Below are 20,179 nucleotides of genomic sequence, written 5' to 3'. Positions count from 1 at the left end.
ATCTCGGTAAAACTTTTGTCACCCATTTTGTCAGAAATGAAAAAAAAAAAAAAAAATGAAAATCCAGAATTTATATTAGAGATCTACATATAATTCATCTATAAAAAAAATAAAAAAAAATATATCCAGTCAAAAAAAAGCAACAACAAAAATAGATATAATTTAGGGTCACGTCAAGGCACCGCATCCCAAGTGCAGGTTTCAAAAAAATTCTTTAAAAAATCGGAATAAAATGTATCAAATATTTTAGTTAAGGAAGGATATCCTCAAATCTAGCTAGGGTGTTAGAGGACGGACTATGAAAACCTGCAGTTTAAGCCCTCTATAGCTAGGGGGCAGCAGAGAGAGTGTTTCAATGACAAACTCGAGAATAAGAGCGCCTCTACAGGCTTGGAGGTGGAACTGCATTAATTTGACAAATGCCAACATCAAGGTGAGCTTCTACTTACCAAAAATATTGGATCCTAGCTTTGACATAAAGATATTTTCTAGGCAACAATAAGGAAAATAAAAGTTTTGCTTGTGAAAGTCCAAGTATTATATATAACTCCAGGCCACAAGAGGGCACTGCATCAAAATCTGTAACCTTCATAGTCATCTAAAATAGCTTATTTTTTTTATTTTTTTATTAATTTTTTATTTTTCTGCATAGTTCTGCCCAGACCTGCAAGGCATTGCACACAGGGACAACTACCACCATCATCCTAACCTATCACTGATCAACTGATCATAGTAAGTCTCACAAACAGAATGTGAGGGTGACCTGGTCCAACATTTTTTTTTTTTTTATTCACATTAAAATATCTATAAAAAAAAAAAAACACTTCACTGCTTTATACATCTTGCCCCCCAAAAAATGCACTTAGATACCAAATCTAATGAGTTTTTTTTGTTTATACAGCACCTCTTGTGGCGGGAGGTTGAACTGCAATTTAAAAAAAAAAAAATCTCATCAATTTTAGGATTTCCCCCCTCGAGGTGAAGGTTAGCCCATTTTTTATTTTTGTGCATTTATATGATCAAATTCAGCTAAGATGGTCTCGGCCCCCATGGACCACTCATAGAGGTAAGGAAAGAAAATGGGTGATTGTAAAAAAAAAAAAATAATAATAATAATAATATATATATTACAAAAATAAAAGAGTGATTAAAAAATATACTTTCAGTATGATGGTAAAGACCTATGTGTTCCAAGTGCTAATTTTTAGCAAGAAATCAGGCACTAATTTCATTGCCGTATGCGTTCAGGGTTACTGTCCTTTTACAGTTTCCGGGCCGCCGGTGCCACGAGGGCTCAGGGGTCCGTGGTGTTGATGACGGATTTGTCTGGTGGAGTCCATCCTCTGGACCAACTGCAGTAACCTTCTTTCTGCTTGATGCAGACGTAATTCTTGGACTGGTAGCCTGGGGTGCCGAAGTTGGAGAGCATATCTGTCCACAGGCACTCGCTCTTCGATGTGATGAAGCATGGGAGGTAGTAGCAAGCCTTGATCTGTAATAGAGGAGGCGGGACCATCACAGGAGCTCATACTTACAGAGTACTTTTCATATACATCTCTAAGTCTTCAGATAGTATATTTATTTAAAGAAGCACTCCAGGGTTGCTGTTTTTTTTGCCTATATATCTAGTGCACATTGACCATCATTAGTCCTACAGCACCATCTGTTTCATTCCAGCACAGCTGCATCCATGCGTTTATTACTGTAACTAGGTCACCAGACTGGGGCACAGAAAATCACAGTTTTTATAGGCCAGAGAAAGTGGTTAGTCCTGGGTCAGCTAACTTCCTAATCCCTCCTGCTAGCCCCTACACCCCTCCCAGCTCTATCTGTATACTGCTGCTCTTATCTCTATAGGATCAGGATATATAATAGTTATACACCTCCCCTCAAGCTCTATCTGTATACTGTGGCTGCTATCTCTATAGGATCAGAATATATAGTAGTTATACACCTCCCCTCTAGCTCTATCTGTATATTGCTGTTCTCCCTATGGGATCAGGATATATTGTAGTTATACACCTCTCCTCCAGCTCTATCTGTATACTGCTGCTATCTCCATGGGATAAGAATATATAGTAGTTATATACCTCTTCTCCCAGCTCTATATGTATACTGCAGCTATCTGTATGGGATCAGGATATATAGTAGTTATATACCTCCCCTCCAGTTCAATCTGTATACTGCTGCTATCTTTATGGGATCAGGATATATAGTAGTTATACACCTCCCCTCCAGTTCTCTCTGTATACTGCTGCTGCTGTATGGGATCAGGATATATAGTAGTTATACACCTCCCCTCCAGTTCTATCTGTATACTGCTGCTGCTATATGGGATTAGGATGTATAGTAGTTATACACCTCCCCTCCAGTTCTATATGTATACTGCAGCTATCTGTATGGGATTAGGATATATAGTAGTTATATACCTCTTCTCCCAGCTCTATATGTATACTGCAGCTATCTGTATGGGATTAGGATATATTCAGATTTTCATAAAACACCTCGGTTGTGATTATAGGTCAAATCCCTTTCTCCTCATGACAATACTTCGCTTAAAAAAATGCACTTTGAATAAGAAAATGCATCAAAACTGAACATGATGTGAACTGACCCCCAACCCACTTATGAGTCTAATCAGTTTACCTGGGTGACCTCCAGCACCAGCAGCCTAAATAGATGACCAGGTGCAGTGATCAGACTCCACCCCCTCTCTCTTTTTGCATGGGAAATGTAGGCAGCATTAGGAACTCATTTAACCATTACCTTGCAGTTACATCCCTGGTGATAGCGGTGATTGAGTCCTTTGCGCTGGGCAAGGGTCAGCTTATCCCACTTCTCGATCAGGTTACACAGGCCGGTGTATACCTTCCCCTCATATACCCGCCCTAGGGAGGAGAAGACGACGCATGTTATAGTACATTTTCCAATAAAAAAAAAAGGATAATAATAATTCTGCCATAGTACATTCAATCAATAGGTGATTTAATGTCTATAATACCGCCATATGGAGTGCGCATGCAGTGCACACATTACAGTGTTCAAACACTACGCATGTAATACTACTTTAAAGTAATAAAATAGTGACATAGCATAGAGTGCCTATTTAGTAGTGCCATACAATGAACATATAACAATGTTAGATAGTAGGGCTATATAGTACCCAAATAATACCGCCTTAAAGTACCTAGGTAATGGCACTGTACAGTGACATACGCCACAAGTGTCTACATAATAGCATTATATATATGGGACTACTTATGACTACCATGGTGTTTCCCAAACAGGGTGCCTCCAGCTGTTGCGAAACTACAACTTCCAGCATGCCCGGACAGCCTTTGGCTGTCCGGGCATGCTGGGAGTTGTAGTTTTGCAACAGCTGGGGGCATTCAACACTGGACCACCATTGTTAATTATATGGCATTGCTAAATTGGCACTCGTTGCTTGCGTTACACTAACACTCTATGTCACTACATTGTGCTATTACCTTTTTTACGGTATTATTTTGACACTATATATAGCACTATAGTAGCGTCTGTCTACTGTAGGATACTGTTATATGTTCACTTTATGGCAAAATGAAAAGCGGGCATTGTGTGTCACTGTATTGTACTAATAGTGGTATATATATAGTGGCTATATGCCTACAGTATGACGCTGTATGTGTTCACCATATGGCGCTATTATTTAGGTGCTCAGTGGGACTGCATTGTCTACACACTGTATGTCATTACCAACTACCATTACTTAAAGGGGTATTCCAGGAAAAATTTTTATATATATATATATATATATATATATATATATATATATATATATATATCAACTGGCTCCAGAAAGTTAAACAGATTTGTAAATGACTTCTATTAAAAAATCTTAATCCTTTCAGTACTTATGAGCCTCGGAAGTTGAGTTGTTCTTTTCTGTCTAAGTTCTCTCTGATGACAGGTGTCTCGGGAACCGCCCAGTTTAGAAGCAAATCCCTTCTAAACTGGGCGGTTCCCGAGACACGTGTCATCAGAGAGGTCTTAGACAGAAAAGAACAACTCAACTTCAGAAGCTCATAAGTACTGAAAGGATTAACATTTTTTAATAGAAGTAATTTACAAATCTGTTTAACTTTCTGGAGCCAGTTGATATATATAAAAAAAAGTTTTTTCCTGGATAACCCCTTTAAATAGTAGTGCCATGTAGTGCCCGTACGTCATACTGTAGGCAGATAGTGTTATTATTTTTGTACTATACTATAAGCAATACTATTAAAGGGGTACTCCGGTGGAAATATTTTATTATTATTTTTTTTTTTAATCAACTGGTGCCAGAAAGTTAAACAGATTTGTAAATTACTTCTATTAAAAAAAAATAATCCTTCCAGTACTTATTAGCTGCTGAATACTACAGAGGAACTTCTTTTCTTTTTGGAACACAGAGCTCTCTGCTGACATCATGACCACAGTGCTCTCTGCTGACATCTCTGTCCATTTTAGGAACTGTCTAGAGCAGCATATGTTTTCTATGGGGATTTTCTCCTACTCTGGACAGTTCCTAAAATGGACAGAGATGTCAGCAGAGAGCACTGTGCTCGTGATGTCAGCAGAGAGCTCTGTGTTCCAAAAAGAAAATAATTTCCTCTGTAGTATTCAGCAGCTAATAAGTACTGGAAGGATTAAGATTTTTTAATAGAAGTAATTTACAAATCTGTTTCATTTTCTGGCATCAGTTGATTTAAAAAAAAAAAAAAGTTATCCACCGGAGTACCCCTTTAAGGTACGAATATAATACCGCTATTAAGTTCCTATATAAGGGCACAATGCAGTGACAGTCAGTGCCCGTTTCTTAATTTCGCCATACAGTGAAAATATAACAGTGTCATATGGTAGTCAGATAGTAATGCTATATATCAGTGGTCCCCAACCCAGTCCTCAAGGCCCCCCAACATTCCTGGCTTTTTCATATCCTCCATTGGAATTGAATGGGGAAATATTCTAATCCTGGACTGTTGGTGGTGACCCTGAGGACTGGGTTGGGGACCCAAATAAGACTACAGTGATGAAGGCCTCTGAGGTTTTGGTGGTCGCCCTATCAGGGCCGGCTCTGCCTATAGGCAAAATAGGCAGCTGCCTTACATTACATGAGGAATAGGTTTGTTACAGTGTGTCACCCCAGTATTAAGGAGATTACATGAGGAGGGGGTTTGTTACAGTGTGTCACCCCAGTAGTAAGGAGATTACATAAGGAGGAGGTTTGTTACAGTGTGTCACCCCAGTAGTAAGGAGATTACATGAGGAGGAGGTTTGTTACAGTGTGTCACCCCAGTAGTAAGGTGATTACATGAGGAGGAGGTTTGTTACAGTGTGTCACCCCAGTAGTAAGGAGATTACATGTGGAGGAGGTTTGTTACAGTGTGTCACCCCAGTAGTAAGGAGATTACATGAGGAGGAGGTTTGTTACAGTGTGTCACCCCAGTAGTAAGGAGATTACATGAGGAGGAGGTTTGTTACAGTGTGTCACCCCAGTAGTAAGGAGATTACATGAGGAGGAGGTTTGTTACAGTGTGTCACCCCAGTATTAAGGAGATTACATGAGGAGGGGGTTTGTTACAGTGTGTCACCCCAGTAGTAAGGAGATTACATGAGGAGGAGGTTTAGAGCAACATGCTGGGAGTTGTAGTTTTGCAACAGCTGGAGGCACCCCTGGTTGGGAAACACTGACCTATACTATATACTACTATATAGTCCAACATGCTGGGAGTTGTAGTTTTCGTTTGTGGCAGCTGCTGAGCCGCAGGCTGTATCAGGGCATGCTGGGAGTTGTAGTTAGTAACTAACTGCAGCTCCCGAATTTAATAAAAAAAAAAGCGACCAAAAAGTCCCATCAAAACAAAAATGGAACCATTAAAAACTACAGATCGGGGAGCAAAAAAAGATCCCTCATACAGGCCCCGTATAAGGGGAAATAAAGTTATAGGGGTCAGAATAGGACAAAATCCCCCCCCCCCCCCCATATGTGTATCCTGTGATTTCACACATAAATAAATAATTATGCAAATTAGCATGGCTGGTATTTTTTTTTTTTTTTTGCAAGAAAGGTGGCGACCCTATATCCCCCCTCCCCAGGGCTCCCAGGAAAGGCTGAATAGGATATCGCCATATAGTGCCCACCTGTGATGAGATACTGATACTTGTTGACCTCCAGCTTGACTCCGCACAGGCTCTCGGAGGACTCGGTATAGATATACTGGACGTGAGGCATCTTCTTGAAGCCGCGGTACATCTGCAGGGAATCAGGAAACACAAGGAGTCAATTCTACACAATATATCCCGCTGAACAATGGCCAAGAAAAAAAACATGTCCATTTGCACAAATGAACTTCATAAATATATAAATATGTGCTCCATATTGTCTGGACCGTTTCCATCTATCAAACAAGCCAGGAATTGTGTGTTGTGTGGAAACGTATGGGAATATCTGCGACAGGAAAGCAGGGGATGAAGAATGGAAAATGGAGCCCTGGGCTACGAGCGCACGGCGGCCCCCTCCATACTTGTCATTGTTAGACAATTGTTCTTATAATTTCAACCCACACGTTACTTCAATATAGGGCCAAGAAAATACTGCCATATAAAGCTCACGTAATACCAACATATCATGGCAAGAAGAAACTGCAATATTCAGGCCAAATAATACCGCCATATAATGCCTAGAAAATACTACTGTATATAGCCTGTATAATACCACCATATAGTACCAAATAATGAATAGATAATACTGCCATATACAGCCCACATGATACCACCATATTAGGACTAGATAACAATAAAATATATATAGCTCATATGATACCACCATACAGTACCAAGAAAATACTGCCACATACAGCCTGTATAATACCACCATATAGTACCAAATAATAACTGGATAATACTGCCATATACAGCCACCATCATACCACCATATAATGACTAGATAACAATAAAATATATATAGCTCATATGATACCACCATACAGTACCAAGATAATACTGCCACATACGGCCCACATAATACCACCATATAAAGACCATATAAGTCCACATAAAATCATTATATACTAACTAAATAATACTGCCATATACAGTCCTGATAATACCATTGTATCACGCTATGATAAAACTGCAATATTAAGCCTATTTAATACCGCCATATACACTGTATATGGCAGTATTTTCCAAGAAAATACAGCCTACATAATACCACTTTAGAAAGTCTAGATAATACCATATACAGCCTACAAAAAACACCATATAGTACCAAGAAAATACTGCCATATACAGCCTATATTAAACTACCATGTAGTACCAAGATAACACTACCATATACAGTACCATATACAGTACCATATACCAGTTGATTTTTTTTTTCAACTGGTGCCAGAAAGTTAAACAAATTTGTAAATGACTTCTATTAAAAAATCTTTACCCTTCCAATACTTTTTAGCAGCTGTATGCTACAGAGGAAATTATTTTCTATTTGAATTTCTTTTTTGTCTTGTCCTCAGTGCTCTCTGCTGACACCTGATGCCCATATCAGGAACTGTCCAGAGCAGGAGAAAATCCCCATTGCAAACCTATGTTCCTGACACGGACAGAGGTGTCAGCAGAGACCACTGTGGACAAGACAAAAAAGAAATTCAAAAAGAAAAGAATTTCCTCTGTAGCATACAGCTGCTAATAAGTACTGGAAGGATTAAGATTTTTAATAGAAGTCATTTACAAATCTGTTTAACTTTCTGGCACCAGTTGAAAAAAAAATGTTTTCCATCTGAGTACCCCTTTAGGGTACATTCCCACACGGCGTATTTGCTGCTGCGTATTTTATTTTCTCTGTTGAAGTCAATGGGTAGGAAAATACGCAGCAAATACGCAGCAAAATACGCCGTGTGGGAATGTACCCTTAAAGTTTGCTCCTCAGGGTTATTCCAAAACGTCTGGCAAAGTGGGGGAGATTTATGAAAACCTGTGCAAAAGAAAAGTTTCCCAGTTGCCCATAGCAACCAATCAGATCACTGCTTTCATTTTTCAGAGGCCTAAAGTTGCTGAGTTGACAATAGCAACCAATCAGATCGCTTCTTTAATTTTTCAGAGGCCTAAAGTTGCCAAGTTGCCCATAGCAACCAATCAGATCGCTTCTTTCATTTTTCAGAGGCCTAAAGTTGCTGAGTTGCCCAAAGCAACCAATCAGATCGCTTCTTTCATTTTTCAGAGGCCTAAAGCTGTTGAGTTGCCCATAGCAACCAATCAGATCGCTTCTTTCATTTTTCAGAGGCCTAAAGCTGTTGAGTTGCCCATAGCAACCAATCAGATCGCTTCTTTCATTTTTCAGAGGCCTAAAGCTGTTGAGTTGCCCATAGCAACCAATCAGATCGCTTCTTTCATTTTTCAGAGGCCTAAAGCTGTTGAGTTGCCCATAGCAACCAATCAGATCGCTTCTTTCATTTTTCAGAGGCCTAAAGCTGTTGAGTTGCCCATAGCAACCAATCAGATCGCTTCTTTCATTTTTCAGAGGCCTAAAGTTGCCAAGTTGCCCATAGCAACCAATCAGATCGCTTCTTTCATTTTTCAGAGGCCTAAAGTTGCTGAGTTGCCCAAAGCAACCAATCAGATCGCTTCTTTCATTTTTCTGAGGCCTAAAGTTGTTGAGTTGCCCATAGCAACCAATCAGAGCGCTTCTTTCATTATTCAGAGGCCTAAAGTTGTTGAGTTGCCCATAGCAACCAATCAGATCGCTTCTTTCATTTTTCAGAGGCCTAAAGCTGTTGAGTTGCCCATAGCAACCAATCAGATCGCTTCTTTCATTTTTCTGAGGCCTAAAGTTGTTGAGTTGCCCATAGCAACCAATCAGAGCGCTTCTTTCATTATTCAGAGGCCTAAAGTTGTTGAGTTGCCCATAGCAACCAATCAGATCGCTTCTTTCATTATTCAGAGGCCTAAAGCTGTTGAGTTGCCCATAGCAACCAATCAGAGCGCTTCTTTCATTATTCAGAGGCCTAAAGCTGTTGAGTTGCCCATAGCAACCAATCAGAGCGCTTCTTTCATTATTCAGAGGCCTAAAGTTGTTGAGTTGCCCATAGCAACCAATCAGAGCGCTTCTTTCATTATTCAGAGGCCTAAAGTTGTTGAGTTGCCCATAGCAACCAATCAGAGCGCTTCTTTCATTATTCAGAGGCCTAAAGTTGTTGAGTTGCCCATAGCAACCAATCAGAGCGCTTCTTTCATTATTCAGAGGCCTAAAGTTGTTGAGTTGCCCATAGCAACCAATCAGAGCGCTTCTTTCATTATTCAGAGGCCTAAAGTTGTTGAGTTGCCCATAGCAACCAATCAGAGCGCTTCTTTCATTATTCAGAGGCCTAAAGTTGTTGAGTTGCCCATAGCAACCAATCAGAGCGCTTCTTCTTTAATTATTCAGAGGCCTAAAGTTGTTGAGTTGCCCATAGCAACCAATCAGAGCGCTTCTTTCATTATTCAGAGGCCTAAAGTTGTTGAGTTGCCCATGGCAACCAATCAGAGCGCTTCTTTCATTTTTCAGAGGCCTAAAGTTGTTGAGTTGCCCATGGCAACCAATCAGAGCGCTTCTTTCATTATTCAGAGGCCTAAAGTTGTTGAGTTGCCCATAGCAACCAATCAGAGCGCTTCTTTCATTATTCAGAGGCCTAAAGTTGTTGAGTTGCCCATAGCAACCAATCAGATCGCTTCTTTCATTTTTCAGAGGCCTAAAGTTGCTGAGTTGCCCATAGCAACCAATCAGAGCGCTTCTTTCATTATTCAGAGGCCTAAAGTTGTTGAGTTGCCCATAGCAACCAATCAGAGCACTTCTTTCATTATTCAGAGGCCTAAAGTTGTTGAGTTGCCCATAGCAACCAATCAGATCGCTTCTTTCATTTTTCAGAGGCCTAAAGTTGCTGAGTTGCCCATAGCAACCAATCAGAGCGCTTCTTTCATTATTCAGAGGCCTAAAGTTGTTGAGTTGCCCATAGCAACCAATCAGATCGCTTCTTTCATTTTTCAGAGGCCTAAAGTTGCTGAGTTGCCCATAGCAACCAATCAGAGCGCTTCTTTCATTATTCAGAGGCCTAAAGTTGTTGAGTTGCCCATAGCAACCAATCAGATCGCTTCTTTCATTTTTCAGAGGCCTAAAGTTGCTGAGTTGCCCATAGCAACCAATCAGAGCGCTTCTTTCATTATTCAGAGGCCTAAAGTTGTTGAGTTGCCCATAGCAACCAATCAGAGCGCTTCTTTCATTTTTCAGAGGCCTAAAGGCCTCTGAAAAATGAAAGAAGCTATCTGATTGGTTGCTATGGGCAACTGGGCAACTTTTCCTCTTGACAGATTTTGATAAATCTCGAGTGTGAGACTTTACATGCAGCAGAGTTGAGTTTGTCCCTTGTCCCAGTTATAGGACTTGTACAGCTCTGCTACATTTCCATGTGGTGGATGGGATCAGGTAGCACTGAAGATAATATGGCGGAGATAAGGCGCCACGTTCCTTTTTCTACCCTCACACCGCCGATGGTGTTTATCAGTCTCGGTCTGATTTTTATTGGGTGCCTGACAGGATAATGAGTCCCAGCCTTCCCCTTATCAGGCCCAGATGGCTCGCTGGGTGGACGACTTTTATGAGTGTCCAATGGTGACTTCAGACTAGAACGTTGGTCGGCGGCCAAGTCCAGAGCTCCTGGAGCTGCCACTTTACGAGTGCGCGGAGTCCGCGCCATTTACATCATTAGCTTTTCTAAAACTTTTCTTGTACAAGATGGAAGGACCCATAATGTCTCCTACACCGCCGAGTCCGCACCCTCTGAATCTCCCACCACACCAGATCAGGTCACGTCACGCCCCCTCCCATAGACTTGCATTGACGGGGCAGGGCGTTATGTCATGAGGGCGCAGGGCTATGACATCACAAGCTACCGGCGCCGACTCCAGCGCTCAGAACAGTTTGTTCCAAACGCTGAGCAGCGGAGTACCCCTTTAAAAAATTTTTTTTTTTTTTTTTTTTTTTAAATTAGCAGGTACCAGAAAGTTAAAGAGATGTGTAAATGACTTCTATTTGAAAATCTTAATCCTTCCACTACTTATCAGCTGCTGTATGTTCCACAGGAAGTTCTTTTCTTTTTGAATTTCTTTTCTGTCTGACCACAGTGCTCTTTGCTGACACCTCTGTCCATTTTAGGAACTGTCCAGAGTAGGAGCAAATCCCCATAGAAAAACCTCTCCTGCTCTGGACAGTTCCTGATACAGACAGAGGTGTCAGCAGAGAGCACTGTGGTCAGACAGAAAGGAAATTCAAAAAGAAAAGAACTTCCTCTGGAGCATACAACAGCTGAAAAGTACTGGAAGGATTAAGATTTTTTAATAGAAGTAATTTACAAATCTGTTTAACTTAACCCTAAGGCTAGGTTCAGACTACGGAATCTCTGAGCAGAAAATTTCCGCCCGGAGATTCCGAGTGCGGCCAGCGCTGACTGAATCAGTTGGCGCTAAGACCGCGCGGACACTGCAGTCTCCAATAGACTACAATGTGTTCCGCCCGGATTTCCGCCTGAAGAAAGAGCAACGCCATTCTTCAGGCGGAAATTTCCAAGCGGATTTTCTGTTCACAAATTCCGCTTCGCAAATTCCGAAGTGTGAATTTGTGAACGGAAACCCATTCACTACACTATACATTTTAGCAAGCGGAATTTCCGCCTGCAATTTCAAAGCGGAATTGCAGGAGGAAATTCCGTAGTCTGAACCGAGCCTTACAGTTGGAGCTCATCTGGGGACACGAGAGGACAACCCCCTCTCCTGAGGAACATCTACTTGTCTTTAGAAAACTTTTGTTCCATGGGTATATGAGAAGTAAACGCTTTATTCAAGACATCTGCTCGTTCTAAGATGGTCTTTAAGCAGGTGCATCATTAAAGACCACCATCCTTCTCCTTTGGTTGGTGAGACATCTGCTCCTCCTTCTTTGCATTCTTGGTCCAAGACCATTGAACTCCATTCTGACCATTAAAGGGGTTCTCCCTTGTTTATACTGTTTTTTGTTATCATGTTTGTGTGTATAAGTATGTGTTTTTTATGTGTGTTGTGATTATGTATAGATGTATTTTCTTACCTTTTGTGAAGATCCGGAAGCTGACCCCTGTTTCTTCCAGCGGCTTGCTGTGTAACCTCGGCCTCCGCCATGTTGTGTTCGGTAAGTGGGATGTCGGGGGGTGTGTTTCTGACGTCCCAGGCGAATCTTTTCTTCCTGTTTCTTCCGTGGCTCAGCGACGAATCTGCGGCCTCTTCCGGCGCATGCGCAGGTAGTTTATTTTTTATTTTTTTACCAATAAAGTTTTTTTTGTCTAATTGACAAACTGTCTGCGCTTACGCGAAGCTACGCTATTAGCGTAGACCTAACGTACGCTACGCTGTTAGTGTAGCACTTGCATACTCGCGCATGCGCAGACAGTTTGTCAATTAGACAAAAAAAACTTTATTGGTAAAAAAAAAAGCAAACAAACTACCTGCGCATGCGCCGGAAGAGGCCGCAGATTCGTCGCTGAGCCAAGGAAGAAACAGGAAGAAAAGATTCGCCTCGGACGTCAGAAACACACACCCCGAAAGCCCACTTACCGAACACAACATGGCGGAGGCCGAGGTTACACAGCAAGCCGCTGGAAGAAAAAGGGGGCAGCTTCCGGATCTTCACAAAAGGTAAGAAAATACATATATACATAATCACAACACACATAAAAAAAACACATACTTATACACACATAACACACAAACATAATAACAAAAAACAGTATAAACAAGGAAGAACCCCTTTAAGACACCTTCAACACTTTAGTTGGTAAGACTTCTGCTTGTTCTAAGATGGTTCTTAAAGGGGTACTCCGCTGCTCAGCTTTTGGAACAAACTGTTCCAAACGCTGGAGCCGGTGACGGGAGCTCGTGATGTCATAGCCCCGCCCCCTCATGATGTCACACCCCGCCCCCTCAATGCAAGTCAATGCAAGCTAACAGACTTCAGAGCCATTTTCTTTTTTGGTGAATATTACTGCATAAAACAAACCTTAAAAGGGGTACACTTTTTTTTTTGTAATGAACTGGTGCCAGAAAGTTTAACAGATTTGTAAATTACTTCTATTTCAATATCTCAATCCTTTCAGTACTTATTAGCAGCTGTATGCTACAGAGGAAATTCTTTTCTTTGTGAATTTCTTTTTTGTCTTCTCCACAGTGCTCTCTGCTGACACATCTGTCCATGTCAGGAACTGTCCAGAGCAGCATATGTTTGCTATGGGGATTTTCTCCTGCTCTGGACAGTTCATGATACGGGCATCAGGTGTCAGCAGAGAGCACTGTGGACAAGACAAAAAAAAAGAAAATAATTTCCCCTGTAGCATACAGCTGCTAATAAGTACTGGAAGTGTAAAGATTTTTTAATAGAAGTAATTTACAAATCTGTTTAACTTTCTGGCACCGGTTGATTAAAAACATTTTTTCCCCACTGGAGTACACCTTTTAATAGTCAGAAGGAGAGTATGGAGTTCAATAGCAGGCAAAGAAGGAGGAGCAGATGTGTCACCAACCAAAAGGTTAAAGATGTCTTAATGGTTAGAATGGAGTTCAATGGTCTTGAACAGCTGGTCTATACACACTTTAAAAAAGGCACAAAAAATAGCCCGAGGCTGGGTTCACACCACGTTTTTGCAATACAGTTCCCGTATCAGGTTGTTGATGAAAAATTCCTCAAGACCGGGCCAAACTGTATCAAAATGTGTGTACAAAGTTTAACCCGTATACGGTTTGAAAAAAGACGTCTGGTTGCATCTGTTTTTTAAGAGAAAAAAACTTATATGTTTTCAACTTTTCACTCTATTATGAATAAAGCTTCACTTGTTCGATTGAAATTCCAAGAAAAAAAACTTTCAGTGTGCACTGCGCATGTGCAAAGTCAAAAAACGTATGGTGCAAACCGGATAGAACTGTACACACATACGCTTCTCTACAGTTTCTATTGACTCCCATGTTTTTAAAAAAACGTACACGGTTTCAATACGGTTTTTCACCTGGAAAAAAACCTTGGTAGGCTGCGGTTTTGGGTACGGGAAAAAAACTGACAAAACCGTACAGGATGCCAAACGGACACAACCTGATGCATCTTTTGGCATACGGTTTTCAATGTAGAGTCAATGCAGACGGTTTACAATACATTCCGTACGGTTTTCAATGTAGAGTCAATGCAGACGGTTTACAATACGGTTCCGTACGGTTTTCAATGTAGAGTCAATGCAGACGGTTTACAATACGGTTCCGTACGGTTTTCAATGTAGAGTCAATGCAGACGGTTTACAATACATTCCGTATGGTTTTCAATGTAGAGTCAATGCAGACGGTTTACAATACATTCCGTACGGTTTTCAATGTAGAGTCAATGCAGACGGTTTACAATACGGTTCCATACGGTTTTCAATGTAGAGTCAATGCAGACGGTTTACAATACATTCCGTACGGTTTTCAATGTAGAGTCAATGCAGACGGTTTACAATACGGTTCCATACGGTTTTCAATGGAGACTCAATGCAGACGGTTTACAATACGGTTCCATACGGTTTTCAATGTAGAGTCAATGCAGACGGTTTACAATACGGTTCCATACGGTTTTCAATGTAGAGTCAATGCAGACGGTTTACAATACGGTTCCATACGGTTTTCAATGTAGAGTCAATGCAGACGGTTTACAATACGGTTCCATACGGTTTTCAATGTAGAGTCACTGCAGACGGTTTACAATACATTCCGTACGGTTTTCAATGTAGAGTCAATGCAGACGGTTTACAATACGGTTCCGTACGGTTTTCAATGTAGAGTCAATGCAGACGGTTTACAATACATTCCGTACGGTTTTCAATGTAGAGTCAATGCAGATGGTTTACAATACATTCCGTACGGTTTTCAATGTAGAGTCAATGCAGACGGTTTACAATACATTCCGTACGGTTTTCAATGTAGAGTCAATGCAGACGGTTTACAATACGGTTCCATACGGTTTTCAATGTAGTGTCAATGCAGACGGTTTACAATACGGTTCCGTACGGTTTTCAATGTAGAGTCAATGCAGACGGTTTACAATACATTCCGTACGGTTTTCAATGTAGAGTCAATGCAGACGGTTTACAATACGGTTCCATACGGTTTTCAATGTAGAGTCAATGCAGACGGTTTACAATACGGTTCCATACGGTTTTCAATGTAGAGTCAATGCAGACGGTTTACAATACGGTTCCATACGGTTTTCAATGTAGAGTCACTGCAGACGGTTTACAATACAATTCCGTACGGTTTTCAATGTAGTGTCAATGCAGACGGTTTACAATACATTCCGTACGGTTTTCAATGTAGAGTCAATGCAGATGGTTTACAATACATTCCGTACGGTTTTCAATGTAGAGTCAATGCAGACGGTTTACAATACATTCCGTACGGTTTTTAATGTAGAGTCAATGCAGACGGTTTACAATACGGTTCCGTACGGTTTTCAATGTAGAGTCAATGCAGACGGTTTACAATACGGTTCCGTACGGTTTTCAATGTAGAGTCAATGCAGACGGTTTACAATACGGTTCCGTACGGTTTTCAAATTGAAAACGTACATGGGAACTGTATTGTAAATACGTTGTGTGAACCCAGCCTGAGACAAATCTACACACAAAAACAGCTCTAAAGACAATGATAAATGTCCCTGTTACTTCTCATTCTTAGATCTTCTTTGCTTCAGTCCTTTGTATTTAATAGGAGACATCTGCTCATCCTAGGACCTTCTGAGCTTCATTGGTGAGTGACCTAGTGACTGATAAACACCATCTTTCTCTTCTGGTCATTACGACCTCTTACTGAGACCTTTGATATATGAGTCTTGACCACTATTCTCTTATTGTAGTAGACAAAAAACATCTAATTTGTCTTTGCTGGTGCAAAAGTAGACATCAGCCTTCTTTACTAGTAAGACATCATGGGACCTTCTTTGTATTACTTCTGCCTGTCCTGAGACTGTCTTTGTTTTAGTCTTTCCTGTTGGATTTGGAACATCTGATCATCCTTTACCCTTTTTTTAGCTTCATTGATGCATGACCTAGCGACCATTGAGCACCATCTTTCCTTTCTGGCGCTAGAGACGTTATTGTGTCCTTAGTCCTTTTGAACATGATCAAAAAACACCATTACGGTTGACAAGACATCTGCTCATTCTTCTTTACAAGCCCGAAAGTGATGGACACCAGTAAGATATCTTGGGAACTTCTCGCCCATAGACCTTCTTTGATTTGGTCTTACCTACTAGATGGGAGACATTTGCTTATCCTTGTACCTTGGTAGCTTCATTGGTGTATGACCTAGTGATCGTGAGCGCCATCTTTCCCATCGTTCCCATTTAGTCACGGAAACTTCTTAATGTCCTGAGACCTTTGCGATCTTTACTTTGTTGATGCACAATGAGCGGAATCATATTTATCACAAGTAGACTTTCCACATTCCTTGGTCTTATACAGTTCATCTACTTCCTACAGAGCACCTTCACACCTCCATTGGTGTATGACCTAGTGATCAACAGGACCATCTTTCCCATTTAGTCACAGAGACATCTTCGAGTCCTGAGACCTTTTTGATCTTTTCTTTGCTGATGCACTGTCTTTACCCATGAGTGGGATGATATTCATCACAAGTAGACTTTCCATGTGTCTCAGTCTCATACAGTCCATCTACTGCCTACATAGCACCTTCTCACTTTCATTGGTGCATGACCTAGTGACCGCGAACACCATCTTTCCCATTTAGTCACGGAAACATCTTAATGTCCTGAGACCTTTGCGATCTTTACTTTGTTGATGCGCCATGAGTGGAATCATATTTATCACAAGTAGACTTTCCACATTCCTTGGTCTTATACAGTTCATCTACTTCCTACAGAACACCTTCACACCTCCATTGGTGTATGACCTAGTGATCAACAGGACCATCTTTCCCATTTAGTCACAGAGACATCTTCAAGTCCTTAGATCTTTTTGATCTTTTACTTTTTTGTTGTCCTATTCATCACAAGCAGACTTTCCACGTGCCTCGGTCTGATACAGTCCGTCTACTTCTTACAGAGCACCTTCTCTTCCTCATTGGTGTATGACCTAGTGACCACGAGCACCATCTTTCCCATTTATTCACAGAGAGATCTTCAAGTCCTGAAATTTTTACTTTCTTAATGCACCATGACTGGGATCATATTCATAACACGTAGACTCGGTCTGATACAGTCCGTCTACTTCTTACAGAGCACCTTCTCTTCTTCATTGGTGTTTGACCTAGTGACCACGAGCACCATCTTATCCATTTATCTTCATGTCCCAAGACCTTTTAGATCTTTACTTTCTTGATTCTACGTCACTCGGTCTAATACAGTCCATCTACTCCCTAAAGAGCAGCTTCTCTTCTTCATTGGTCTATGGCTTAGTTACCACGAGCACCATCTTTCCCATTTATTCACGGAGACATCTTCATGCCCTTATGACCTTTTTGATCTTTACTTTCTTGATTCTACCTGACTCGGTCTAATACAGTCAATCTACTCCCTACAGAGCCCAGTTTTTGCTCACTCTTCAGGTTGGACCATTTAAGATCCACCATCTAATTAATATGTATTTTTGGATACGTGAAGCATTAAAGGGGTACTCCGCTGGAAAACATTTTTTGTTAAATCAACTGGTGCCAGAAAGTTAAACAGATATAGAAATTACTTATGTTCCTGAAACAAACAGAGGTGTCAGCAGAGAGCACTGTGGTCAGACAGAAAGGAAATCCAAAAAGAAAAGAACTTCCTGTGGAGCAAATAGCAGCTGATAAGTACTGGAAGGATAAAGATTTTTAAATAGAAGTACGGTAATTTACAAATATGTTTAACTTCCTGGCACCAGTTGATTTCAAGAAAAATGTTTTATAGTGGAGAACGCCTTTAAGTGAGCTGAGGGTGCACAGAGGGACTTGTATCCCCTTAAAGGGGTTATACAGGAAAAAAAACTTTTTTTATATATATCAACTGGCTCCAGAAAGTCAAACAGATTTGTAAATTACTTTTATTAAATAATCTTAATCCTTTCAGTACTTATGAGCTTCTGAAGTTAAGGTTGTTCTTTTCTGTCTAAATCCTCTCTGATGACACCTGTCTCAGGAACCGCCCAGTTTAGAAGAGGTTTGCTATGGGGATTTGCTTCTAAACTGGGCGTTTCCCGAGACACGTGTCATCAGAGAGCACTTGGACAGAAAAGAACAACCTTAACTTCAGAAGCTCATAAGTACTGAAAGGATTAAGATTTTTTTTAATAGAAGTAATTTACAAATCTGTTTAACTTTCTGGAGCCAGTTGATATATAAAAAAAAGTTTTTTTCCTGGATAACCCCTTTAACAACTCGATCAGGTGACAACTACGAGTTGGGTTCCGGCCATCACATGCTGACGCAGGTTGGTCTTGTGGGCCCTAATCTACCTCTTTTTGATTGCATTTTCGTTGTGATTCAACACCCCCCCCCCCCCCCCCCTCGCCATTCTGTAAAAAACGAAATAACAAAATCAGCTCTGCTACATCTGTCAAACTCATCCATGGATACGACGTTGCAATCGCAGCTAGAGATGAGCGAACTTACAGTAAATTCGATTCGTCACCAACTTCTCGGCTCGGCAGTTGATGACTTATCCTGCGTAAATTAGTTCAGCTTTCCGGTGCTCCGGTGGGCTGGAAAAGGTGGATACAGTCCTAGGAAAGAGTCTCCTAGGACTGTATCCACCTTTTCCAGCCCACCGGAGCACCGGAAAGCTGAACTAATTTATGCAGGAAAAGGCATCAACTGCCGAGCGGAGAAGTTCGTGACGAATTGAATTTACTGTAAGTTCGCTCATCTCTAATCGCAACCTTCTCTGCATCTGCAAACCAAAAAGAACCACTGCCCTCCTGGGCGCAGCTGAATCTCATCATCATCATAGTGCGGAGACCCCCTCGCCGAGCCCCCCCCCCCCTGACTTCGTACATAAATACCGCCATTGTTACCCAAGCGGCCCGTGTCCCGCTCCTTACTCCCTTAAGCTTTATTCCCTTAATAAGTTGCAGGTTTCGCAGACTTTGTGCCAAAGTATTACTCTCCTCTGTTTCTTGGTGAGGAAACACGCCAGCCTCATGACCGAGGGGCGGGGGGAGGCGGTCGTAGCCAAAGCCTTTAACCCCATCCGCGTTACCGAATCCCAGGTCCGATGTGCGGAAGATCCCCCCCCCCCCCCATAAAGAGGCCATCAGGTCCATCAGGAATTTCTGTAGAATTCGGTAGAATTTGCCAAATTCCAAGGGTAGCCTTGGATGCCTAACGCCTTTTTTGACCGCAGTTTCGGTGGAATAACGAAATGGCGAATTCGAAACAGGTGGCGGGAATAAAAACACAAGCGGCGGTTCACAACGCAACGCGCATTAAACGCATACTAGGCGCCAAATTGTGTGCAGGAGAACCCAACTTTAGGCTATGTTCACACAGTATTTTAGGGCTTGAAACGGTGTCTTCCAAACAGTGTGCCTCCAGCTGTTGCAAAACTACAACTCCCAGCATGCCCGGACAGCCTTTGGCTGTCCGGGCATGCTGGGAGTTGTAGTTTTGCAACAGCTGGAGGCAGACTGGTTGAGAAACACTGCATTAGGACCTAAGTGCCCAACTTGCAGCCCTCCAGCTGTTGCCAAACTACAACTCCCAGCATGCCCTCCCAGCATTTCTTAAATACTCTGTGCTGCCTACATAGGCGACCCCGACCATACCCATAACAGTCTGCGCCCTCCGTTACTCCAGTGTGGCCCAACTTGTGTCTCTCCAGCTGTTGTGAAACTACAACTCCCAGGATGCCCCGACAGCTCCCATCTGTGGCCAAACTCCAATTCCCAGCATGCCCTGAAATACTCTGTGCTTCCTACTAATATGGCCGTATCAATAGCGTTAAAGGGGTATTCCGGGCAAAGATTTCTTTTTATATATCAGCTGGCTCCAGAAAGTTAAACAGATTTGTAAATTACTTCTATAAAAAAAATAATAATAATAATAATTCTTCCAGTACTTATCAGCTGCTGAAGTTGAGTTGTTCTTTTTACTG

At 41.5% G+C, this 20,179-nt stretch overlaps 2 protein-coding genes across 6 annotated transcripts in view; one reads left to right on the top strand and one right to left on the bottom strand.

Moving 5' to 3' along the window:
• The window catches only part of SYN3 (synapsin III), a 301,143-nt gene that overhangs the window by 154,941 nt on the left and 126,023 nt on the right, over positions 1 to 20,179 (top strand). The window lies entirely within an intron of this gene.
• TIMP3 (TIMP metallopeptidase inhibitor 3) overlaps positions 1,094 to 20,179 on the bottom strand; it is a 57,116-nt gene continuing 38,030 nt past the window's right edge. For both annotated transcript variants that reach the window (XM_056517692.1, XM_056517693.1), the window contains exons 3-5: positions 6,163 to 6,274; positions 2,767 to 2,888; positions 1,094 to 1,492 (exon numbers count right to left, since the gene is read on the bottom strand). In XM_056517692.1, coding sequence (XP_056373667.1) covers positions 1,295 to 1,492; positions 2,767 to 2,888; positions 6,163 to 6,274 — 432 coding nt within the window. In that variant the 3' untranslated portion in view covers positions 1,094 to 1,294. The remainder of the gene's footprint in view (positions 1,493 to 2,766; positions 2,889 to 6,162; positions 6,275 to 20,179) is intronic.

This window comes from Hyla sarda, chromosome 4, assembly GCF_029499605.1.
Source record: "Hyla sarda isolate aHylSar1 chromosome 4, aHylSar1.hap1, whole genome shotgun sequence".
NCBI classification, from domain to species: domain Eukaryota; kingdom Metazoa; phylum Chordata; class Amphibia; order Anura; family Hylidae; genus Hyla; species Hyla sarda.
Note: the sequence above shows the minus strand (reverse complement) of the source record. Positions and strands in the feature narration are given on the sequence as shown.